Here is a 26,245-nt window from a genome sequence, read left to right as displayed (position 1 = left end):
TTCCGCAGTTCCAGAAATAGGTGCGGCGTTCGCTTTTTAAACAAATTCTTGCTCAACAATTTAAGTTTGCCAACGCGAAAAGCCATCCCGGACCTACCGTAAGCAATGCGCGATCCATAGGTTGTAAAATCGGGTCTTTTCCCCCGAAATTTCCCCATCTGTGACGCGTCCTGACATCCTGCTTCTACTGCTGCTGCTGCTGCTGCTGCGTCAGTTGAGGTTGTGTGTTTGTTTTCAGTGTCCTTTGCAGAAACGTTTTCCATAAAAAAATAAAGAATACTGAGCCCCACGAGGGTTCCTATAGTGCACCGACAGAGCCCCCACAGCGTCCATCACTGCCTGGTAAGTCGCCCCCTTTCGTGATGATGTTTGGGTAATAACCTTGGTCAACATCTGGCCAAAATCCGAGGTCGGACACTGTGCAATAGGTTTCGGCGTTAGGAGCCCACCCCATGATCCCGGTTCAGCTATTAGTCTACAAATTTTTCAAATTTTCAAGTATTTCTAGTTTTTTTTCAATAGAACTTATAAAGAGGATAATGGAAGCCTCAGTGGGCAGTGCTGTTTTTGTGTCAACCCCTTTTAAGTAATAATCGATTTTGTGCGTTCCCCAAAAAGCAGTCAATAATAAGTAGGCCTGATGAGGTCCTTAACCCTGATGGTCTGTCAGCTGAGTTTTGGGTTTGTGACAAAACAGTTGTAGTGGAGAATGAAGAATTTACCGTTCTAATGGCTTAAAGAAAACATTCCATCAGACCTATTTGAGTCAGGTCCAAATTATTGAGGAGCTGGTATGTTTCACGAGAGGGTATTTCTGAGAATATCAGGATCTCTTGCTGAATTTGCCAGTACTACAATAATCTGGCTCATAACAGTGAAATCTCAACAGACAAGTTCCATGAAGCCATGATTAGTAATTACCCTTTCACTAAAGTTACTCAGGGTTGGGCTTAATGTCCTGTCTAGTTTTTCATATATACATGTATATGTATAACCATTGATTTTACATGATGGATGCCTCAATGGATACAGTTTTGCTATTATTAGTCCATTGCTTTGTGTTCGTGGAACCCACATCACTGATGAAGTTACTAAGACTTCAATATGTTATGGATTTTTGTGCTTTGATCATATTTCTGTACCATTGTTCTAGTATCTAATAGTGTCCACCAATTTGTCCACAATATCTGTTTTGCTGCTGGGTTTTAGTTGCTTTCATGTAAAGGATGCATCGGGAAGTTTGATGTAATTATTTGAGATTACATACAGTGATAGAGAACGTTAATTTCATTGTAGGTGTTGTCAACAAACTATGTGTTTCGTCACAAGTTCTCCGAAGTCACTGCCATCCTATCGAATTTAAATTTCTATACTTACAGATACTTCAGCTAACAATCTTCACATTCCTATTTTTTTTCCAAAGTCTGCGTCAATGTATTTGATGTTGAAATTTGAGATATTTTTTATATCTGTCAAATTCGACCTTTAGATTAGACTTCATAAGTTTAAATAGATATATGACATCTATTTTGCTTTAACTTAAAATTACTAATAAATGGTCTTAAGATGTGTTTTTCTAATTATTTGCTGGTTTTCCTATGTCCTGTTACTTCCTCTGAAAAGTTGCAACTGCACACCCGACGAAATTTGCAGCACGACCATGAGAAGGTCCCTACTTTCGATTTTAACATTTTTTTAATGGGATAGCCTATTTTCTTATGTAATTTTTCCGATTCCTCGTTCATGGGCGTTACGTCATTAGAAGGGCCGCAACGTTCAACATGTTTTCATCTTTCTTCATGTCTTTGGTCAGCTTTTGAGATATCTCCAAACAGAAATTTCGTCCAATTTTTACATTTTTCGAATGATCACTGAAACCAAAGGCAATTTGGCATCGCCATGTGCGGAGTACTCGTAGTTACCCGAAACGGCGAAAGTTTGAATGAAATTCAAATGGGATTTCCCTACGCCAGTGAAGATAGTGTTGGCTTCACAAAACTGCAAGATTAGTGTTAGTCAGAGCGAGCACTTCAAAAAATGTTTTTTGAAATTGCACCATTTCGAGTATTGCTGTGTGAGTAACGTAGTTATTACGGGTATTAGGCGCATAAAAGTAGGTAATATCTCTTTCAGTGCCATCGGTGTCCTCGATTATGACAAGAGAAATACATGGCAATAAACCATGGTGTCTATTATAATTACCTTTGCTGGCGACATTACTATAATCGTCACTTTTAGCTGGATCTTAGTTATTGTTTATACTTTATATCGGTAAAAAAAATCCCGTTGGCTCCCCCCGAGGTTCAAGTTCCCATCCATCCCCCAATTATATCTAGCAATAACATCATTTTCCCTTTCGATTACATAATTGTAAGGAAACATCGAAACGTCATTTCTATGCGTATGGCAAACCCGCAATTAAGTGCAATTAGGGCAATTTGCGCAATTGCATTGTTCCGCTTTAAGCCGTCGATTCTACGAAACAACAAAACATTCTAATGAAGCTTTGTATTTATGGCGAAGCCGAAATAAACCCTCGTTCAAATCTTCCCCTAAAGCTCGTGGGGCTGTCTGGACCCCCCGGCGACCTCTAGGAGGAGGAGGAGGAGGAGGTGTCAGACGCATGATCCTTCCCTTAATCGAGCCCTTGACCTTATCGAGCCACTGTATCGAAATAGAGATACGTGAACTTGTGGCTGGTTTTTCATTCTGACATCACTCTGTATTGTATTGTATCTAAGTAGCTGTAAATCTCAGCAGAAGCCCCCCCCCCCCTTTTCTTCCCCTTTCCCATACCCGACGAGGATGAGGGTGCCGAATGATCTGACCTTGACCTGACCTAACCTATCCTGGGCGTTCGGGAACGGCAGAGTCCTCTTAACTTTTTGTTGCCTAGGTCCAAATGGGGGGAAAGTTATGTGTGAGGGGTCCCGCCACCTCAAGGCTTTATGGGAAATCCATACTTGCCCCCTGTTGGCACTTTGCCCAATGTCGCGCCTCCAGATCCAGACGGTGTTTGTTTTCCCGGTAACAGAGGCGGAGTTTCAACCTGTAATGAACATCTCCTCATTTGGACGTAAAACGTCTATGCCTATGGGCCATAATTAGTTTGAGTTTTTACAATTCCTCTACGCCATTGGAGATGCAAAAAAGGGGTATGTAAAAGACCAATCGGCCATACAAAAAGAGGTCTGTGTCCGTTTAGCGAGATGTCGTCTGAGGGGGTACAATATTTGCTTGTTAAAATACGTATGGGCTTGTCAAGTGGCACAAGAAAGAAAGTGAATTGAATTTAGGAAGCGTCAGTACGCCACTGAATTTTGTGCAATAAGACCGAAACATCACTTTTCTCAGGCAAAATTTGTATCATTGTTTTGTAATACTTTACATATAAATATAAAAATGAAACGTCCAGTTGTAACTTGGAGTTTCTTTTGAGTGCTCAGTGCCTCAACTTAATGTATATCGATTTCAAACTCTTTTAGAGGCGGACGCCTCTGCATTTTGATTTTGATTTTCCCCAATAGTGTTTGGCTTTGAATTTTTGAAGTTGCCAGTGATGTCCAAAGGCACTCGCTGTAGTTCACAACGCGTTCAGAAAAATTGTTTAAATTTTAGAACATGTTATAGATGAATTTTTGCCTAGTTGGGGCGCAGAGGAGCAGATTCTAATAGAAATATTTGATAATCTCGCTTAGCAAGCGTTGATACCCGTCGAGAAAGACTGAAGCATCAGTGATTTTGAAGGAAGATTCTTATTAAATTACCGCCTGTAAGATAGGAGGAGGCACTGTCAAATGACTAATTAGTTAATTAGGAAATGAGGTAGTGGAAGAGGGAGATTTGAAACGGATTTCTTAGCCAAGCATTCATCTGATTTAAGAACGGCTAATATTCCTCTCGAAAGATGCTTAATACACCACTGGCTTTGCATGGAAGGGGGTTTTTTAAGTAATGTGACTACATCAAATAAATATCAACGCCTTTACTGACTAATAATTGAATCAGCGGCGAGGAAGTTCCCGCTGACGCGTAAGACCAACATGGATCCTAGAGGCATAATAACCGGCAAAACAACTGAAAATAGTTAATGGTACCTAGAAATACACTTTAGAGTTATCAGAAGCCCACTTAAATCAAAATATTGATGCGCAGTAATTTTTATCATTTTGTTTGCGTTGAGGAATTAGCCAGATTGTCATCCACATCAATCCACTCGAAACCGTTTACAACGCTTTCATGCAGTCATCTAGCCTGACCTTAGAAAACAGGAAATAAATAATATTATTCGAATTATTACAGTATTTTCCTAGTCTTAGTCCGTTGCAAATCCGACTACTTTGGCCACGAGTCTACTCCCCCGCGGAGCGCCCCCTAGCGGGGGGTTGACGAATTCATTCATATCTCGTTAAGAATCGGCGTGCGTAAGTTGTTTGTCGACCGGAAAAAATTAGAAACTCCCCGATGATGATGATGATGATCCCAAAATACTCTGATGGAGACGTGGGTAGTTAGCGGAATTATAGTATTTTTGTCTGCCAGTCTTGATTTCGGGTTTTGTCAGATGATGGGGGCAAATTGAACTAGAAATAGTCCGTATTAGGTAAATTGGAGCTGCTCCAGAATTAACCCTCTATTCCATTGTTTTGCGAGGCGCCATGTCCTATCGCAACCGTAACTCGCTATTAGCCGAAAATGAGTTTTATAGTCATTGTTGTGTTTGTTCGACTGCCGTAATAAGCGAATCTCAAGGTAAATGTGATAGTTGGTAGATATATAAAACCAGTGGCGGCAGCCGGCCAAAGTGTACATTAATTGACGGTGGAATTTTGAGGAGGTTACCCTCGAGTTTCTACTGTAAACAGCAGGACTAATTGGACGATATTATTATCAGCGATGATGGCCTTCTGTACGGGTTATGTGTAATGAAAATACACATTATTGTTGTTTTCGGTTGATGCAACAGTATGCCGATGCGATACAAGCATATGGATGATGAGAATATTCCACATTGACTTTCATATGACCTGCGGTTACGACGAACGCGCGCTTATTTTCATTTCGTCATTACAAAGTCAATAAGATACTTACGGTTTTACGTATGATCGTGTACGGTATCATCCACTTTGCAGTAAAACCTGTTGTGAGTTAAAAAGGCCCGTAATTAGGGGTACGTGCGGATCAACAAATTCTTGTCTTTTTGAGGTTCCCTTCCTCCACGCCTCTGTTTTCTCACTTCATATTAGTGTTGCCAAAACTCCCTTTTTTTAATTTACACTGCAGCCAATTTGTTTTAATTGGAAATGATTTTTGGCAACTGGTCAAAAAATTATTTATTATATGTATTAATAATGTTTATTCAAAATCAGTGCTGTATCAAGTCTTTTTTAGAAGGGTTATTGATTCGACTGGAAGTGCTAAAGGTTTTGTTTGAAAAATTGTCAATTTGTTAATATCTATAGGTGTAAATCACAGTTTAATGAAAAAATCTCGAACCGAACTCAGAGGCGTATCATCTTTTTCCAATGCTAAAAAATCCCTTTTCGCCATGCTAAAACTCCTCTCTTAGTTTATTTATGCCTCTGAGTGATTTTGCTTCGACATAGTACTCTCTCTTAGCTATCTATCAATAGAGGCCGCCACCGGTCTTGGTCTGAGACGACGCGGTATATCCAACAAGAACTTGTAGTAAGGAGAATTTGATCCATTTTTGGTAGAAGTTTTAGCGTTTTATGGCGATCCAGTTGGCAACTTTGTAATAATAACCTTCATCGAACATAAGTGATGTCCGAAGATCTTTTTAGAAGGTATTGAAAACGTCAAAACTTTTCTTTTAAATCCCCTTCTGACACGCCCATGTTTTCTAATTAATTAATTGGTAAATCGTTACTCCTGGTCTCTGTGTAGAAGATACGTTCATCCGAAGTTATAAGAGTATCATGTATTTCATCATATTGATTAACATTGCATTTGCTTGAAATTGTCTGCGCCAAAACTCTCCGTTTTGTTGCTAAACGACACTAGAGGCAATTTTGTTTTTCAAGCCAACTATCACGACTAAAGCCGTGACATTTAGCTACTTGTCAAGAGATGGCGCTACGGTTTATTCGTATTTAAAGTAACAATTATCTTTAACCAATTCGTCGAGTCATTTAGACCATCTAGTAGAAATAGTAAAAAACCTGACGGGGTCTCTGACGTGTTATTGCGCTTTCAGGATGTATGAAGCAAAAAATTTACCATTCGCAGCAACATAGTTCGGGGTGCATCAATTGTATGATTTGCTTGATAAATATAAGGCAAAACCGCAGAATCACGGAGCTTAAGTTAATTAGTTAAATTGTGGTAAACAATTGTAAAGAACGGCAAACATCAGGGTAAGCCCGAATGGTGACTACATATTTGAGATTTGTATTCATCATAATCCGATTGACTACTTGGCAACCGATTTAATGCAGTTGTAGTGACGTCTTATTAAACGAGCTAATAGATTTGCACTTTAGACTTGTTATTTCCCTATCGAACTAGCAGCCGGCAATTACAATCTTTTTTCCGAATTTGGACAATTATTCGCAATAATATAAGCTCAGAGATGAATTAAATCTCGGAGAAAAACATCCCACCTAATTGCGTCAGTTAGTTGTACATATGTATATAATTATGCGGTTTTTCCACAAAGAAAGATATAGAAGCAAATTGGCACCACCTGCATGTCATTTTGGCAAGTGACAGTCATATTTGTCAATAGATAGCGGTGGTAGTTTAAGCTGCCAAACGTTTCACAACATTTAAAAATGTGTTCTGAGTCTAGTTTTCACTTTTACATGTAAATGAAATGGGAACAACACGAAGAAAATTCATCATAATTCTTTCACGTCCAGATCGATTGGTTCATACTTAGAACGGGAACACGTATATCAAGGACGAACATGCACAACGTCAATTGAAATAATAATACGTCGAGTGAAAATTGGCGGTTTTCCAGCAGAAAAACGATAGAATCCAAAGCTGGAGGGCTATCAGCGTAAAACTGCATAATGAATGCACTGGGTTTCATGCAATTGCTCCATAACGCAAATTTCAGACGACTCTTTCCTTTAGCTACTTATCAATAGACGGTTCTAAGAGCATTTGTTAAAAAAACTTCCATATCTTTTGACGGTTTTGAAAAAGTTAGCATTTCGGAAATTCATGGAGAAATTTTCTAAATGAAACTTAATACTTCCGTGGCATACAGATGTATACGGGAGAGGTTCCGCATCATAGCGTCAAAATCGAATGGGTTCGGCAACAGGCTTGTCCTACCTAACCTATGTCAAACCGTTTGGGGTTAGGCGTGATATCCGGGCATGCCGCCGGTCGCTCCTTTGTTGGTGGCCTCGTTAAATATATCGTCAGAGGCGTTCTCGCACTCCCAAAAACGCGGTTTGTTCACCTCCTTTGACGTGGGAATTTTTTTTGCACAAGGTCGGTAGCCTCTTGCACTCAACGGGTCTCTTGTTGTTGCAGGTCCGGTAAGGGCGAATGCCCGGGGGGCGCCATGCCCGAAATCTATCACTCGACCGGCAGGGACCTGCTCAATCAGGTCAGCAGTGCGGCATGCATGAGGTAAGTTAGTCGTATTAAAACAGATTACCGAAATTGTCTATTTTCTTTCAATGTTACCTTCGAAAACCGCCATAAACTACGTGTGAATAGGACGTGAAACGCTTTTTTATAATTACTCTTTTTATTAATAAGAATTTTCCTATAAAAGTGATTTTTAAGAACAATCGACGTTTCCAAAGTTCAAAAATACATTAGTAACTTAAATTAGCATCTCAGTGACGTTATTATTCGCTTACGAGAAATGGCAGTATTGATGGTTAAGTGAGTCGGTAATTTTGCCACGAGTTTTTTCAATTTTTTTGACAGAAATTGAGATTGGAATGTTTTCTCAATTAATGGAGAAAATTATGACATTAGAAAGATTCCTGTCATTAATAACAACGAGGAGATCTAGAATTATAAGGATGTCGGGAGACTGCTTTATTAATATTATTGTCCATTTATTTATTTATTCTGTTCTAGAAGTCATTTCCTATACATAATCGTCGCATTACGAATTCATACAATGCAGCTCTATCGAGGACACGTGTCGAACTAAAACCTATTTTTAATACTTGCCCCTTATTGATTCTTTCGAGGCCCGAAGGGCCGCGGAAAAGCGAAAAAAAACTCTTCTATATAGCTCCTTTCTCAGGCTGTAACATAAAATTTTCAAATATAGCAATTTAAGCTTAAATTGCGTCTTCTAAACAACCCTAACGTCGTACGTAGGTCTTTCGATTATCGGGAAGAAATTAAAGTTTTCCGGCGAAATGCCAGCGTTTAATTTAATTTAGGGATGATCTTATTAGACGCGAGAGGGTCAATGGGGTGCTGTGTCATACGGCCCCCGTAATGTCCAGATTCGCTACGTGTGAGGGTTTCAGCACGGTGTCAAGGACGAACTTAAGCACCTAATTATTATCCCCTCGGCGATATTAATGTCAGATTTCACGTAGTGGTATTTTTAATGGTTAGGAACGAAGTAAATTGTACGTAAAGCACTGGGAGACTCGAAAAATTGAGAAATGCGCTTTAATATGTGAAGAAGAAAAATTGCCATTTCGATGATGTCTTTAACCAGTCATGTGACACATGACACACCTATTGAATTTGGGAAGGAGTCGGCCATTTTCTTCGTCGATTTTCATTTTTGTTTTGTTCGCGAAATGTCAGAGCTTTTAATTTGGAGATTGAGGGACATAGAAACGCATTTTAAGATTTTTTTTTTAATTGAATTTCTATGATCATAAGGTGAAATGCTGGTATATACTGTGATGCGATATGCGTAGACATTATTAGGTGAGTATTCTGGACTGGATTTTGGTGTGCCAAAACCGTTGAATTCCATGACATCTCCGATTTTTTTATAAATTGGAACGGCATACGCATCAACTAACTCTTCGCATGAAGATCGTACTCTGTCTTATTCCTTCACGTATGTTCTGCAAGAGAGAGAGACGGGAGTTTTTTTTTCGGAATATTTTCGGAGCATTTTACCTTTACTTGTCATTTTTGATGTACAAATCAATTCCCTTTGGGCGACATTTACAAGGAGCAACTAAATGATTTTTACTTTTCATTGAAAATAAGGATATATTGCCCCTTTTAGTATGCTTCTCTCTCTAAAGCCTAAAGCTGTCTAAGATCACTTGACATATTAGTTCAGCAGGAGTTGTAGTCCGGTTCCCAGTGAATGTTTTCGCCTAAACGCAAATTAACCAAATTTCGCGTTCAACATTTAAAATCAAATAAATAAATGGGCGTAAAAAAACATGAATATTTCTAGAAATTGTTTATGAGACTCCTTATAACTAGGTAGGGAAGAAACTAATGATAGTGTCATTTGTCATGTCACTCGCTGCGTTGCCGTGCTCCTGCAGCCGCTTCGCAAAGTGCATCCAGTGTCCCGGCGTCTCGGCGGCGACGCCGCGCAACGCGGCAACGTCGCCCGATCTGCGCTTTATGCACTCCTCATTCCTGCGGCAGCCGCGCAATTCAGTACAGGTTGAACCGTGGCGGTGTTCCAGTGTCGTAACGCATTCATTTGCCCTTAAAAAATTATTTATTATTATGATCAGTGAGCCGATGTGAGGCATTTCCCCCCGCGAGTTCGTTCGTTTTGGAGTATTGGCCATTGGGTGGTGCAACGCGAATAGCGTCGGTACTGCCTCCCCCCTCCCCCCTACCCACCATGGTGAATGGTGTAAAGGGCGGCCCGGGTGAATCTAAAGACGGATACGCGAATATGACCAACGGGGTCGGGGTGTCCAGCTACGTGCCGAACGGTTATGTGTCCAACGGGTACATCCCCAATGGCCAGGCGTTCCACCAGTACCAACAGTACCAGGAATACGCGATGATGCGCCAGGGCTCCGCGGGGTTCTCGACGCCGATGGGGGAGCACCAGAGAAGGGTGGCGGCCATGCACGAGGTAGCAAACGGTCGACCCAACAACAACAACCTATTTTTCCCGGGGACCCAGGCCCGATATTGCGGGCCTAATAGGTCAGTGGCAGGTACCAATCGTAGAGAAATCCAATATTGAACGCATTAATCCGCTATCATCATCCGGAACTTGGTAACTGCCTGACCTCTGGTCAGTTTTACGCATCATTAATTGGAGACTATTAATAAAAGTGGCCGTGCATTCCGCGGACACTGTAGAAATGTCACCGATTGGCTCTGTTTCGCCAGATTGTTTTTTTTTGTCGATAGGTCCTTTGGCTTATTTATGAAGATTAATAATGGCGAAATCGTATCGTACTCGAGATAGCGCTCGTTATCATTGTGGAGACTAAAAATAATATTACGCACGAATTAATGTATTATCAGGACGTAGAAAAGAAGCTTTTTTACTTCCCGGCCGAGGTACGAAGGTGTTACCGTCGAGGCGGAGATAACGACAGGTCGGTTGTTTGTTGGGCAATTTTTCTCGATACAAGAAAATAGGTCAGGTTAAGTGCTTTGCCTATACTCCACGCCCCTGCTAAAAAATGTATAACTCGGAGAAGCTAAAATCGTTTATGGTCGATAAATTTTAACTTTTCAGGTCATTTCTGGAGGGTCGAAAAATTATCTCGAAAGTCCAAAAACCAAACCGTTCTCATTCATAGCGCTCGAAATATCGAATATTAATCACCATTTTAATAAATAATTATCAAATAATCGAATATTTATTATCGAGGTACAATTTGCTCGAAAACAACGTTAATAATTTTTTTTCCATTTATTTGATAATTTGCTGCGGTGCCACGTCGACTGTTTACCCAACGCGCCATCTAACGGTGGAGCGGCACTTCAATTAATTTTAGATAACATTACAAGTGAAAGAAAAGCCACTGTTGTTACCAAGTGGAGCAGGGCAGGATTCAAAACAAAGGCAGAGTTGGCTTAAAGATTTGCAGGCAGAGAGCTGAAATAAAATATGTCATAAAAAAATTTTCAAAAATTTATTAAGGAAAATTCCATAAAGCAAAATTGAGCAGTGAAACACAGATCTAAAAGATTGTTTATATTACGTACTAATTGTCGACAATTTTTATGACAAAAATCGCCGAATATCACCCTGATTTTTTGAAAATAATTAGTCGCAATTTGAAGGTCTTGCGGTAAGTTAAACAATGAGATTTGATTCCTGGCCAAACACCAGATTAAAAATGGCTGATTCTAGCGCCATCAAGGTCGAGCTGCGAAACTTCCCGCTTCTTCTTAACTAAATTAGAAAAATCTGGGTCAAAATCAAGGAAACTTCCCCTTAAGAGGTTACATTCTTCTATCCGTTTTTAAGAGGATTTTTTGTACGTTGCCGAAAAGAGGCTACGCCACTGCATCCCGTTGAAAACGCCAAGAAACTGAAACGTCGGCGAACAGAAATATTTCGGAAACTTAAAACCAGTCGCAACCGGTTAGAACTTATTCGAAAGAAACAGATGTATTATGAGAATGCTTGGGACTAGCTGAATGCAAAATCGGATGAAACATGGTTAAAATTTGATCCAGACAAGTGGAACTTGGCATAAAAATCATAGCAAATTTCGCACTAAACAGCGATGAATAAGCTCTAAATCTACCTGGTTCAAATGTAAGGAAATAGATGCATCCACCTGGCGATATCTAGCCTAATATCAAACTGTCTAAACCCCAAATAACGTTTAACCAGAAAATTCCCAGTGGTCCAACTGGCTATAACAGTTTTGAAACTTTATGAAACTTGATTGAGTTTGAAGCAATCGAAGCAGCCGTAAATGCTGGTTAAAAATGAACGTGTAAAACTGCGAGTATTGTTATTGCATTCTATAAAATTCAGATGCAAATATCTGGTCCCAACTGGTGTGAAATTTGACGAATCAGGTTCAACGTCGTACAAATTTCTAACGGGTGAAATAATTCGATTCCCATGCAGAATCTGAAAGGGGTGGATTTATTTTACCCGAAGGTGCGGACGTGAAGAACTGAATACGACCGATCTAAAATCCTGATATCCTGAATAAAACATACCTTGAATCTTCTTAAATTCAATCAAATTCGTGTCTCAAAATGGAGTAAGAAGTAGATCAAACTTAAACTTGAATTGGTCGTAACCGAGACCGGATATATTTTAATTAAACCTCTCTATATCATACAAAACACCCTGTACAGGCTGTAACCAATAATCATAGTTTATAGTGAAAAATAAGAGATGGTCCTCGTGACTATCGGCATCGACTATCGTTTATCGTCTATCGTCTTGGTCGGTGGATGTCTCGAGTGTCTTCTCTATGTTTCTCATAGTAAATTAACAGGCATAGTTTCTGATAGTGTACTGATTTTACGCTGAATTCTAATGAACTCTCTCCATATTCAAGCACTTCATTTTCATGGGCACGTGTCAAAAACAAACCTGTTAACGGGTTGTTGATGTATGCAGCACGTTACAAGCGGAGCGCCATCTGTTGACGAATCCCCGGAAATCGCCTATATTACACGGTAAATTAGTTGTAAACAACAACGTGAATAATTTGCATCCTTTCGTTGTCGGAGTGTTTTAAGTCGGTACTATTTATAGTGCGGATAATGTTATAAGGAATGTTGCTGCTGCTTGCTTTGTGTATTGCGCAAAAATCGTTTTAGTCGCTATTTAGTCGTATTAGTCATTGGAGAAAAATGACGCTGCCTCTGCTTATCTTTGGAAGATTAAATCCGATCTTCCCGGTAACCCTAACCTAAGATAATTCATACTATATTCGTGTTATCTTGCGTGATAATCTGGGGCGATTGAGAGAACCTACGGCACGACCTAGAAACTTGAGTGTTAAATAATTGCGTTCTAATTTAGGGCGATTTGAATAAAAGTGTAGCGGACTTAGATCTGGTGCGCGGACGGCCAGTCACTTGTCCTTGACACTCCGGGCGTTATTTAGTTAAAGAAGACTGGAAAACAGCATCAGGAAGAGATGATTTTGTACCATATTATCGGATTGTATTATGTATAAATAAATATTAGCAAATAGAGTGTGGCAACTTTGACCCGGAGTTGTGCATCAGGCTGATAAGCAGCACTTAATCGAGACGTGATGCTCAATCCAGATCGAAAAGCGCCACACTCACCTGATTTTTGATATTGTTATTATCTACACGTGTCAGTGAAAAGGCATAAGTATGTTCCTAAGATAAGGAAGGAAGTGCACGTGCGCGCCTGATAAAATTGCACGAATAGAATTTTTTTTCTAGCAGATTCGCGTTACTTAAATATTGGCCTTTGCCGTTGGGTTTGTCAGAAAAAAGTAGTCCGAAATGACCATCGTGTCAAGGACGGTATAGTTAGGAATGAGGAAAATTTGTTTTTTGGAGATTTTGTAAAATTAAGTTAACCATTTTTTTTTAAAATAAATTTTGGAAAAAATTGCACAAAAATTAGTAGGGAATTTGCAAAATTTTCTAAGTGGGTTTTTTCGAACTTATTTATTTTTTAAATTAGACCCCTCGACATATTACTCATTCTCAATTGTTTTTTTCCAACATACTCGATGCCGCAGTTAATTTTCGCGTATATCTAGCTCCCCTATTTTTGAAGGTAAATAAATCCCTCAACATGGTACTCATATCCAACTACCTTTTTCTAAGAAAAACGATGGTGACGTTAATTTTCAAATACATTCAACGTGATTGGAGTGGCTGGAGAAAATTGAAAATTTTCAACTCCTTTATTTTTGAAAGTGAACACCTTAATGTGGTACTAACTTCCAGCTACCTTTTTCCAAGAAACCCAATGGTAAAGTTCATTTTCGAGCATCTCTAAACTAGTTGGAGTAGTTGGAGGAAAATGAAATATTCCAACTAACCTGATTTTAGTGTTGCTCCTGATTTGTCATTATTATTCTTCCGAGCTTTACAATCTTCGTTTTCCTTTCGCATCGTCCTGCAAAAAAAACGTCCTATCCCTCGTCTCCTAAAAGCTTATTTACACATTAAAACAACGTCGCTAAGCCCCCGATGGTCGGGCCACAAAACCCCGACAACAACATCGGTAAAGTTGTTAATAAATGTTATTTACTTGAAATTTATTAATATGGAGCTGGCAGGCAGCGCTAAAAGCCCGGTTGAAGGTCACGATGTGCCAACAAATAAAGCATACAAACGCTGTTGCCAGATGAAACATTCCCGCGATATGTACTACACATATGATTAAATTATGCATTTTTGCTCCATCCATGACCTTTGTGGCGATAAGCTTAATCGAGTTGTCTATAACGCCCCTCTGTGTACTTAACTGGCGATAATCGAGTTGTAAGTGCGGATTTTATGGGAGTAAACGAACTTCTATGTCGTTAAAATCTGCCATAAATCCGTGTAGGAATAGTTTGGAGGTGCGAATCTCTTAAACTTAACAACACACAATTGATTTAGAAATTAAACGGTACTTTAATGAGTTAAAATTTGGGTGTGGTTATAAATTAGTGATCGTAAAGAAGAAATCATCAATTTCCATGGCCCGAAATAAAGAGTGTGTCGAAGTCACCGGTACAGGTCGTTGACATCTGATAGATCAGTGATTTTTGACGCATTTTAAACTGTATGTATCGGTGAAAGTAAAGGAGCCATCGCGGGAAGTAGTTCACCGAAAATTCATTGATGTTCCGTGTCAGGAACCCCCGAAGTTTGTTAAAATGGTGACTAAATCAGGGACACGGCAACGCGAGATTTAGAGCTTATTTTGACAAATGCACATCGTGGTCGTTACCAGATTCCGGCTTTTCCGCATGCGTGACTTGCGGTTGATGAGAGCGCAGTGTCGTGAAAAGGGATGTTTGCCATAGTAAGCCTACGACGACATGCGTCATCCGAGAACACTGCTCACTTCAAACCGCTCAACTGTCAAAGTCTGACGTGAATTAAACCAAACGTCAATCCCGGTGATGTCGTATTGTTCGATACGGACGAAGAAGTTGAGAAAGCAAAATAGGAAGAAAACGGCAATTTTCAGAGCTTTTAAAGAGATTTTTTTTCCTTAATTGTGGTCAAAAAAGGCGCTAAAGTGGTATTAGCAAGGAAATTGCGCCTGTTTCGTGTGGAAATACATAAACACCACCGCAAGAAGACTTGAATGGCACGTGTATTAATCCTGCAGCTCTGTACAAACGCGACGTTTTGTTTGATTTGATCTTCTGTTCGAAAACGAGATTTGATAATTAATAATCACGATATAATAACCGCGTTTCGTATAGTAAAAGTTCACTCCGAGATTATTAAAATGCGATTTTGGTACAGGGAAAATTTGTAAAAAGACGAAAATTCAGCCCAAATTTATGGAAGTTTGTATTACAAATGAGTATAGTTTAGGGCGAAATTTCGAAGCGAAAAAATTACGCAACTGGCCGTCTTAAATCGACGAAAATTTCCAAAAACATCTATGGACTATGATAGCAAACTTCGCTTCTAAAATTCAGCCTCAGTTTGCGAAAGATCGCTTGTAAATTCATCACAGTTTATGCCATAACTTAGGGGTCTTCTTTCGGGGAATTTTATAGATAACCTTAGATTGAATGCGGAATTTATGGAGAGAAAACTTACGTGAAATCAGCTCAAAGTCCAATGAAAATTCTTGGGAATGTGTGTTCCGGGTGTGTGTGTGTGTGTAGTGTGCATTCGCACAAATTACTCTGAAATTTGCAAAAATTGCCCTGTATATTCGGCAGAGGCGGCGTGTATCTGAAAGCATTAAATTAAACTGCTAAAAGTTCATATCTCCAAAGTTCATAGACATAGGTGAAGGTTTTGATTTTAAGAAATGAATAACTCGTCTAAGTTTCGCGATATATCTTAATAATCAACAGGTTTATGTGTGAACTAAATAGGGGGGTGCAGCGTCGGCGTTTATATCGGCCTCTCGTAAACTCCTACTTAAAACGTTGTCAAAATTCCACAAAGGTCAACATAGCCCGAAGCTTCTCAGGTGTCAAAAGTGATTTGTTGAACGCTCTCGGTAATAATGTCGGTTGGTATTTTTAGTTTTACACAAGCTGAGGAAAGTTCCCATAATATAGATGATGATACCGAGGTCAGGCATCAGCAACAAGTCACTAGCAACCTCTTCCCCCCTAAAAATAATGTGACAATTGGCGATTCGGTGTGATGAGTCGTTTTACGACTCGCCTACGTGAAAATCGAAAACGGACGCGACGGAGGAAAAGTCGGGCAACATCGCCTCTAGGAGGGACGCCAAGCGTCGTCGCCATGACGACATATCACGACGACGACGACGGCCATGACAGAGCGTCAGGGATAATGCACCTCTCGGGGTTGATGCAGTGCTGCACCCTCCTGCAGGCAGCGATGACCCTGGGTACAATTGAAGGGAGGCAGACAACAATAAAGTCCAGGAGCAAGAGGGGATCTCATTGTTGTCATATATTTGTTTATACATATCATTCAATATATGCAATTTGCCCTTAGGAACAACGCGAGGTCGAGCTACTTATTTATTAAGGTACGATATCAGCTGTGCATATGACTTAGTAAGAATGATTACTCGAAAGCTGATATCGCGGTGGCATACCACCTGTATGCGCCATTTTCGTGAAAATGCGCCTTGTGTCGTTCTCCAGAGTAATATCTACGTTAAGACAAAGTACTAATTAGCAACTATTTGAAGAAAGCAACTTTAGCCCGTAATGTCTGAGCCCACGGCTGCCTTAATAATTATCGAGTGGCAGAGAATTAAATTAATTTTTCTCATCGCATGAACTGGTGAATGTAATGTACGGGCATTTCAAAGGGAAAACTTGTAATTGAAGCGAGGAATCCCACTCCAACAAGAATCCGTAATCAGCCACATTTATGGGTTAATTAGCTTCGCCCCCTAATCATCGAAAGACGTCATACATCTTTCTTTCGCATTATTGTTGACAATATGGTGAAAGCGTGTCTTTGAGCTAACTTGCTGCAGACTGTGAACGTAACAGCGCTTGCGATATTTGGTTTACATGTAAGGCATGAAGATTCGTTGTCTTCACTGATGTATGGCTTATTAACGAAAATTTTGGTCCCCTGTCCAAATGCCAACATCACTCCCCTGCACTGCACTCGCCCATATTGAAGAGTTAATTAGGTTTCCACTTGAACCATCAAGTGACGTCACCTATAATAATTGTTGATAATATGGTAGATGCGAGTTTCTGTTACCAAAAATTCTTGCTATTATTGCACTCAATGAAAGCTTGTAAACGGAATTATTTCCGCTACTTATTCCCAGGGGTTGTCATGGCTATAAGGAGGAAAACAACCCCTGGACTCTGTACCTCCCGCGTTGACAATAATTTCCTCCACATGTTCTCATCATCATAATCATCATCATCATCATCATCATTGTTTGAGAAGGACTAAAGAGACGATATCCTCAACTTCGCACATCGCCTTTAAAACAATCCCACGCATTTGCACATGGAGAACGCAAAGCGAATAATTATTTTCTAACAATTCGATATGAGCAACAATGCATTAGGTTTAGTATCAGTTGTAAAAAAAAACACCGGGGAGTGACGTAGGCTTGTAAAAGCAACGGAGAGCCCTCATAACAAAAATCGACTTATTGTTATTTGTATGCCTATGTGAGAAGACTTTCTGTATATATTTATTATGCAGAAATTCACTCGTTTATATATTTAAATTTTGGTTGGATTCTAAAACTATGTTATAAGGGACAGTATGTATGTTTTTTATCTGCGCATCAATTTTTGCGAGAAAATTTTAAATTTCGCCTTGTATACGTTATTTTGATATCGGTTTCATTGCGTCTTACGTCACTCCATGAAGTTACATTGTTGTTAACCTTAGGTCATTTGCTTTCTTATCGCTCGCATTCGCGATGATAAGGCAGGTTCATTTTGCACGGAAAAACTGCGATCGTAATACGGTTTTAACTCATAAGCGACGAGAACAAACGTATATTACCAATTAGATAAGTTGGAGTTAACTTGCCGTACGATGCTTCAAGGGGGGCTCCGCTCCGGGCACGGCAGTGGCCTCAAACACGGTGGCCCCCTTCTGAGCCAAACTCATCAAACTCCTCTTTAGTAATTAATCGGAGAGTTTAACATGTAATTTAACTCAGCTCACGTGCAGATGATATTTTAGCATTTTTCCTTTCAGCACCCGGGAGCAACGTAACAGAGCGGAAAAGCAGCGCCGAGATAAGTTGAACAGCTTCATACATCAGCTAGCTCAGCTGCTGGCTTTGTCAGACAGAAGCGCGAAACGCCAGGACAAAACTAGCATCCTCCGATTATCCGCGAATGAACTGAGACTATACCAATGTAAGACCCACACTTTCCATTCCAGGGACAAGTCCGTCTAATCCATTAATTTCAGTTTGTGTAAACATGCGCAAATCGAAGCAATTTAGCGGCATGAAACTGCCTAGCTATGTGGACCAGAACCTGTTGGAGGACCTCCTCGCCGACGACATGGATGGCTTCATGTTGATCGTGATGTCCAATGGAAAGGTGGTGTTCGTGTCCTACAGGGTGGAGTCGGTACTGGGGTATGCTCAAGTTAGTAGGTTTCACTCTCGATTTTTTTAAAAGTGTGCCGGAAATATCGACTATGTGAGAAGGGGCATCTATTTCGATCCCGACCACAAGGATGTGACATTTCGGTTCGGTGCGTAAACAAGCAGTCGTTGCGCAATGGAAATGTTAATTATCGTTTCAGGAGAACATTTGGTGTTGGAAATATTCAGTTGAGTAACCAAAAATCCGACGACCTACAAATCCTCGTTTCCATTAAAAATGATTCCCAAAGAGGGCGAATATTTTCTTGACAGGCGGCTTCGCCATTTTCCAATTTTTAAAATGCAAATTAACTCGGAAATTGTACTGACCTTTGAGACACCCTGTATACATGAAGAATCGTTGTTTATTTTCTGAGAAATTGAAAAGTTCCTTGGTCAGAGTTTAAAAATAAATTTTGTGCGCCACTGGTTTTCGAGGAATCAAGTTGTGGAAATTGCCAAGTTAAGTGAATAAATCCAGGGCTATGCTGAATCGCAGTAGTTGAGTAGTAAATAGAGAGAAACCATTCTACAAATATAAAAAAAATATTTGAAACAAAAGCATTTTACTTCATTGGGTTTTTGCACATATGCTTAAACACCAATACCGTCTAGTTGATCAAATTATAAACTTAGTTTGGTCACAGCCACAGGCGCGCTGGAGTCTGATTTTTACCTTAAAAATTTTCATTGCATCGTCCTTATTTTGCTTCTAAAAAATGATCAGACTTTGCTAACGTGGAGCCACCTATCAACGAGCAGCTAAGCTAGCTATTTAAGAAGCTTTTAACAGATTTTGTTGAGTTTTTCAACTGAGTTGAGAAAGAATTTTGTTTATAATTATTAATGGTTCAAAAATCAAGAGCGACGAAGGGGGCAATCGAATGAAAATTATTCGATTTAATCGTTTTACAGTTTGGAAAATTGAAGAAATTTTTTTGAATCTTTGGCACGTCCCGTATTATGTAGTAAAAGTTTTGACTTTAAAATATCGACATTTTACGTCACTTGATCCAGACCTGGCGTCGGATATGACGTAATTACTAGTTCAAAGTTTTTGTTGCCGTAGCGTCATCTGTTAGAGAGTGGCTAAATTTGCCCATTACCGTCCTCCATATTGCCAAAATGTTCTGAGAGTAGGTCAGTGGATATCGTCACGGATTGTTGTTCGGATGATTCGAGGTTCGAATCCGAGTACGGAAAGTCTTTTTTTTTCAATTAAAAAAATTTACATCTGATAGAAAATTAGTCAGGGACCGAGCAATGTTGTTAAATTAATATTTAATTTTTAATTTCGTCGAAATTACCAAAAATTTTAAATTCTTAGTAACAAAAATTAATTGTTTTTAGATAGATCTTATGGGACAGTTCCTGTGTTCTATTGTCGCACCCGAGGATCACGAACGATTACGCTCCCAACTCGCTTCAGAAGGAGAGGTAAGTGTAGAAAATACATCCTTTTTCGAAACACCCGGTATACACCCAAAACACCTCACGTGTTTATGTTCTTATCGCCTGAAAGGTGGCATTTTTCGCATTTATCGAGTGTTGTTTGTGCCTATTTGTGTTCGTTTCAAGTGTTTAATGAAGAAGTGAAATGGAATCGTCGTCGGGTTCTGACGAAATTAAGGAGAAGTGCATGCAAGACCGGACGGAAACTAGCGAAACGGTGAAACGAAAAAGACGCAAACAAAAAGCGCCCCCGGCCACCCTCACCCCCGGTGAAGTTATCCCACGTAAAAAAAAAAAGACGCTTCAAGAACTGGAGACGAACCTACATGAAACTTCGGAAATTTACCAGCAGCTGGTAGTGAAACATGACACAAAGATGACGCTGCGTGAGATTATAACATCTGAGGCTAAAGAAAATACAACGTCAGAAAAGTCATCGGAAGAAATCTCAGAAAATGTTCTTGAGAATATTAAATCTTCACCGCAGTCGCTATTAAGGGCTTCTTCAAATATATCTCAGCAGTTCTTCCAAGAAGATAACATAACAATGAAACATGACATTCAATCAGCTTGGAGAAAAGAGGAAAGTTCAGGAAATTCCCCGAAAGATAAAAAATCCTCGTCATTGCAATCACCAGTTGATGCTCGTCCAAAAGATTTTCCATCTCCAGAAATTGACAAGGAGATGGCACTGAAAGATGACATAAATATAAAGGAGCACGAGCTTCTATCATCTAGTGTTAAAGAAGAAAGAACCACAGAAATTTTTTTCCAAAATCTTAAATGTTCGCCCCGACAATCACCAGTAGATGCTTTTTTAAAAGGTTCTCCACCCTCAGAGAATTACGAGCATGCTGCATTGGGAGATGACATAAAGATACAGATGTGTGACGTTCCATCATCTTGTGTGAAAAAAGAAGGAACCTCAGACCGATCTCCAGAAAAATCTCCTAAGAATCTCAAATCGTCGCCACCACAATTACCACTAGCCGCTGTTCCAAAAGGTGCATTTCCTGTGGAGATTCACCAGCATCGGGTGCTGGAAGATAACCTAGAAATAGAAGAGCATGACCTTCCATCATCCAGTGTTAAAGAAGAAAAAGCATCGGAAGAAGCCGCAGGAGCGGTGTCAGAAATAGTCCTAGAAAGTAACTCTGAGAATCTTCTGTCTTCACCACTGTCGGATCTGGAAGTGGCACTGCAACATGACATAATAATATTGCCAGAAATTCCATCATTTCGTATTACATTTGAGAGAGCCCCAGAAAGGACCCCGGAGAGAACCTCAGAAAATACTTCTCTTTCGGGAAGTTCGTCAAGACGCACACCAACTGCCAATTCGCCCCGCACTCCATCTACCAATTGGTCCCGCACTCCATCCACCAATTCGTCCCGCACTCCATCTACTAGTTCTTCCCGCACTCCATCTACTAACTCGTCCCGCACTCCATCTACCAATTCGCCCCGCACTCCATCTACCAACTCACCTCGCACTCCACGTGTGGGGTCACCTTGCAGCTGTAGACGGCGGTGTTTTGATCAGTTCTCGTACTTGGAAATAAACCGCCTTCTGGAAATGGCTCAGGGTCAGACGGATACCAAGGACAAGTTTGAATATTTATCCAGTTTGATGGAAGCCAAGTCAGTGAAAAGACTACGCCCAAAAACAGGGGGCGGACGCCGCAGAACCGTCGCATGTACCTACTCGGTAAGTCAGGGTATCATCGTAAATCCGGTCCCTAATAAGCAAGTTATGAAGCGAGTAACATTGACGTATTCAGATTATGATTTGTTACTGAGACTCGAAAACTTTACTTTTACTTCCAGGTCAAATTGGACGATAAGAAATACACGGTTTGTAAAAAGGCATTTTGCTCGTTGAACGGCGTGTCGAAACGCTATGTACACAACATCTCTGAGCGGTGGAAATATACGCATTTGGTGCCTCGACCAGGGCTCATTGAAAATGCCACTGACGAAGATGAGGATTCGCCGTAATTACGAGATTTTATAGTGTAATTTCTACAATTTTTAGTGTACAATAAAGACTTTTCCAGTTTTATTACCGTAATTTTTTTCATCCAACTGAAAATTGGCGATGTAGTATCGCCGCGTTTGATTTTCATGGGTTCTGTCTTACAAAAAAGCAGAGTTGTCAAATTCGGTGCAATGTTGTTGAAACTGGGAAATTTTCGGTATATAACTCTAAATGTTCAAAATTTTGCGTAAAATAAAGTTTTGTTTCCAGAAGCGTCTCTAAGCAATTCGATTAACAAGTCGTTAAAAAAGAAATTATTAGAACTCCACTGGTGAGATTTATTTTATTTTTGGGAATTACTATACAGGGAGGTTCAACAAACCCCTGTTTTAAGATCAAGGAAGTTTCCCTTCTATTCCAGAAACACCAGAGCAAATATCGTGAAACCGTCATATTTAATTAGCATGGCAACGTGACCACGCGGCGCTTAGCGTTTGTTTTTGGCCTTCCTCGTTTGACGTTTTCGTCAAAATCCACAGTATTCAACAGCGTTGCCAAATACTCGAGCTAGAGTATATTGAAAGAGTTATGTTCCAGATATTGACAAATTGGAAACGGGATTTCAACATAAAAATGCGGAGAGCCGGGCCGAAATCCGAGGCTCCGCAATACGAGGTGATCCGTTTGATGGGGGTGAGCAAAAGCTTGATTCCCGAAGGTTCCGACGAAGGTGGAGAGGTGTCGCCTTCGACGTCCACCGCCGTTGTCCATAGTTCAGCACTGAGTCCTAAAGTAAGTTTTCAGGTATTTGAACGAAAATGTGATGATTTTTTTACGGCTATAATTACTATTAAATTGGACCATAATAAATTGTGAAAATCGTTTTTGGGCGTAAATTACGCCAATTGTTTTCGGATAATTAATCGCTCAATAATGACTTTTTAATTAATAGAATAACCTATTGTCCGTAACACGTAATACACCGATAGGTACGACGGACATATGTCAAATATATTCAGTGTCCTTTGTTTTTTCAATTATTGTTTAGTATCTATCGAATAAAATTTTTCTTCTTTTTCCGTGTGTTAAATTTAAACTTTTTTGCCATTTGTCAAGAAATGTGTTTTTTCATAAAATACAATTTATGTTTTTCTTCGAACAGAATATTTTCTATTTTCTTTGTTTTTCTGAGATCCTAATATTCTTCGCGAAACTGTGCCGCCCGAAACCGCTAACCGAGAAGCTAATGAATCGGCCCAGAGAGGAGTATGTGACACGCCATTTGTTAGATGGCAAGATAGTGTGGTGCGACCAACGCATCTCCTTCATTGCCGGATACATGACTGAGGAGGTACAAGGCCACAGCGCCTTCCACTACATGCACAAAGACGATGTGCGTTTCGCCATGATGGCTTTAAGACAAAGTAGGTTTCACTAAACACCAAAAACGACATTTTTTCCTATATATTTTTTTTCTTTTAGTGTACGACAAGGGGGAAACTTTCGGTAGTTCCTGTTACCGTCTCAAAGGCACCAATGGAGAATTCGTCTACTTGCGTACCTTCGGCCGTCTGGAGGTGGACGATAAGGGCGTGGTGGAGTCATTTATCTGCACTAACGTATTGGTGGACGAGAGGGAGGGCAAATACTTCCTCAGCGAAATGAGGCGGCTCTACAGCAGTGTATTAGATGAATCGTTGGTCAAATTACAACACTCTTCGTCGGGGGGCGCCAAGATCGTTGAGGTTAACGAGGAGGAGGAGGAGGAGGAGGAGAAGGAGAAGGTGTCTGTCAGTTTATTTTTAATGAAGCTTTATTCCAAAGTGCAGTGAGATTTTTTATGAAGGTAGGAAAGATCAAATCTACCGTTGTACCGAGTCTCCTAACAGAGAAAGTGGACACCACTGAGGATCCTCAGACTCTGGATTTAGCTATTAATGAGTTGATGCAAAATCTACCACCCGCGGAGAGTGAGGAGGAAAGGCCGCAGTTGCTGGATACGCCCCCGAGTGTTGTTGAGTACTTTTCGCCGTCGGTGTCAAATTCCAGTCCCGGAAGCATTGTGAGTTGAGTCCAATTGATTAAAAAAATCCAATTTCGAACATGTTTTTCATGGGGACAACGACAACATTTGACAAATGAGTGGGGAGAAGATTTTACCAAAAGTTAGATTTCCTATAGAATTCCTGATTCATTGAGGTTTGAATTGTTGTATATCACCGGTCAAGTTCGGATACTGTTACTGCTAAAAACACCTAACGATCTGAGTGGAATGTGTGGGTATAGAGGATTAATTAATGATTGCTTTTGCAGGTCTCGGAAATAAGAATGAGTCTAAAACGGGATTCAACAGATTCGATAGACTTCGTAAAGAGGCAACGACTGACCAGCCTGGATTCAGAGCCGCCCCTGCTCTCGCCCATTGTGCCGTCACCCGAACGAGGGTTGGGCAATGGGTTTGCCGACACACCACCTCTGCTCGAAGAAGGTGAGTTTGTTCAAATTTGTTATATACCAAAAAAATTGTCTGGCTTTTCATACAATTCTAGCGCCATCTGTCAAGAATGTCTGAATTTTTAAATATGCTTTGCCGTTCATTGAGAAAGTGAAATTTTGTCTTTATTTTCCAGTGATTGCAAGAGAAATATTTCATCCGCACGGCAATGTGGACAACTGCCGAAGAAAGCGATCCCTCGACCACGGCGTGTCCGAGGCGAATTGCGGGCCATACTTAAGAAAAGAAAGAGAAGAACAGCCGGGGACGATGAAATGGTAGAGGCCCCCAGGTCGATGCTCAAGCAACGAAGATTAAAGAGTTCCAAGACTGCTGAACGGCGACATCGCGTAGGCCACGAAGATGATCCGGGAAAGAAGCTACTTCGCCCGCTGCGCGGTGGTGGAGGGGGCGAGGGGAGGGGGCAGTGCTCGATCGACTTCAAAGGGTTTTTCTTCAAAAAATACACACACAAGTACAAATTTTTCGAGGAATATTTCGCCATGAAAGGTCCAATTTTTTGATACGCCAACTAGTGCGGTTGAGTACTTCTCCCGGCAAATCGATGCGCCAATAGTTTGTAAGAGACAAAAAGGCGAGAGAAAATCATCACGCACTTGCTCGGATCGGCACATTTTTTTGACGCATTTTTGCGAGCAAGTGCGTCGCTGCTAATCGCAACAGATGGACTGCTAAAGGCCCTAGACATGTAAGACGCTATATAAATATGTGTATAACCTTAAGGAATATCGTGAAGCTGTACAGATTTCTATTATTCTCAAGAATATTTGTTACATATACATACCTGTAGTGTATAGCAACTAAACGATAATAATTGATGTGATTGTAAACTTTTAAGGGTTCGTTTGCGCGGCGCTGTATGACTAAAAGTAGAAAATTATCGGACGGGAAGCGGAATACCCGCCGAGCGTCTCGGTTCTTCTTGTTAAGTATGTCTGGAGTAAGAGAGGCGCGATGCAGGTGATTGGGAATTCGTAGGAATTCAAATTCATCTTAGGAAAAATCTTGGATCCGTTGTTGTCTTTATAAAAGTGACTACCGAAAGATTATCATCCGCGACTTTTGGCGAGATAAAAATGACGATGGTTCGATTCACTTATTTGTCCGAGGTGAACACCCAACCATAACGTAAAATGGGAATTGGTGGTCTTATTTTTCAAAGGCCCATCCAGATAGTTCTTAAGCAAACATGTATGAATCACAATATTTGTTTAATTAAATAAATGCCGTTTTTATTATTTAATGTTATATTATTTCACGCACTGCACACACATCACCTATCTCTTAAAAAATTAATGAAACTTCCATGTTCCCTTCAACCTGTTGTAGTTCAAATCTGAAGATTTTAGTGGGTATGCTCTGGGGGAATCCCGCACACCATCCAGAAGTCTCTTCGGAGAATTTTTCCCGTAACAAAAAAACTGCACCGATCACAAAAGAAAATAGTAAGGGGTGTTCTGTGATAAAATTGCCAACTCTAGGCGATAAGCGTGGAATGGAAAATGATGAGTTTTTAAAGGAAAATTTACGGCTTGAATGCAGATAACACGGGCAAAAATCGCCACAACAAAAAAATGTACTTTCATGATAATTAACTGACTAGATATGTCCTCTATGACCTCAACTTTCTTGGAATCGAGCAAAAACAAAATAAAACTTATCAGGGAACTACTTAATTAACCCC

The 26,245-nt window shown here is 40.2% G+C and overlaps 2 protein-coding genes and 1 long non-coding RNA gene across 6 annotated transcripts; 2 read left to right on the top strand and 1 right to left on the bottom strand.

The window, feature by feature from the left end:
* LOC136339506 (basic helix-loop-helix ARNT-like protein 1) lies at positions 1-25,799 on the top strand. Of its 4 annotated transcripts, none has more exons than XM_066282824.1 (11): positions 1-342; positions 7,510-7,608; positions 18,217-18,380; positions 18,436-18,617; positions 19,967-20,053; positions 22,644-22,838; positions 23,239-23,470; positions 23,529-23,836; positions 23,893-24,108; positions 24,360-24,534; positions 24,677-25,799. In XM_066282824.1, the coding sequence occupies exons 2-11, from the start codon at positions 7,541-7,543 to the stop codon at positions 24,820-24,822; spliced, it is 1,773 nt and encodes a 590-aa protein (XP_066138921.1). In that variant the 5' UTR covers positions 1-342; positions 7,510-7,540; the 3' UTR covers positions 24,823-25,799. The 4 variants fall into 4 exon arrangements, with proteins under 4 accessions (XP_066138921.1, XP_066138922.1, XP_066138920.1 ...); XM_066282825.1 differs by lacking the exon at positions 1-342 and adding an exon at positions 6,267-6,377; XM_066282823.1 differs by lacking the exons at positions 1-342; positions 7,510-7,608 and adding an exon at positions 9,610-10,095 and having other exon boundaries at positions 23,529-23,830.
* LOC136339527 (uncharacterized) lies at positions 8,801-9,479 on the bottom strand. Its single transcript, XR_010732152.1, has 2 exons — positions 9,088-9,479; positions 8,801-9,032 (listed from the first exon to the last, which is right to left on the bottom strand). It is a non-coding gene; the product is annotated as an uncharacterized lncRNA (long non-coding RNA).
* LOC136339511 (spermatogenesis-associated protein 31H1-like) lies at positions 20,060-22,130 on the top strand. The gene is made up of 2 exons (XM_066282832.1): positions 20,060-21,776; positions 21,896-22,130. The coding sequence occupies exons 1-2, from the start codon at positions 20,214-20,216 to the stop codon at positions 22,064-22,066; spliced, it is 1,734 nt and encodes a 577-aa protein (XP_066138929.1). The 5' UTR covers positions 20,060-20,213; the 3' UTR covers positions 22,067-22,130.
* Positions 25,800-26,245: the final 446 nt, after the last annotated feature.

Source organism: Euwallacea fornicatus, chromosome 5 (genome assembly GCF_040115645.1).
Source record: "Euwallacea fornicatus isolate EFF26 chromosome 5, ASM4011564v1, whole genome shotgun sequence".
NCBI classification, from domain to species: Eukaryota; Metazoa; Arthropoda; class Insecta; order Coleoptera; family Curculionidae; genus Euwallacea; species Euwallacea fornicatus.
This window is presented reverse-complemented; position numbering and strand designations above follow the sequence as displayed.

Bases quoted from the DNA above. Each gene is read 5' to 3' on its own strand.
- LOC136339506 (XM_066282822.1), top strand. From the start codon at position 9,782: ATGGTGAATGGTGTAAAGGGCGGCCCGGGTGAATCTAAAGACGGATAC. The intron at 10,096-18,216 runs GTCAGTGGCAGG...TTTTCCTTTCAG, and splicing joins CGATATTGCGGGCCTAATAG to CACCCGGGAGCAACGTAACA. The intron at 23,471-23,528 runs GTAGGTTTCACT...TTTTTCTTTTAG, and splicing joins CATGATGGCTTTAAGACAAA to TGTACGACAAGGGGGAAACT.
- LOC136339511 (XM_066282832.1), top strand. From the start codon at position 20,214: ATGGAATCGTCGTCGGGTTCTGACGAAATTAAGGAGAAGTGCATGCAA. The intron at 21,777-21,895 runs GTAAGTCAGGGT...TTTTACTTCCAG, and splicing joins CCGTCGCATGTACCTACTCG to GTCAAATTGGACGATAAGAA.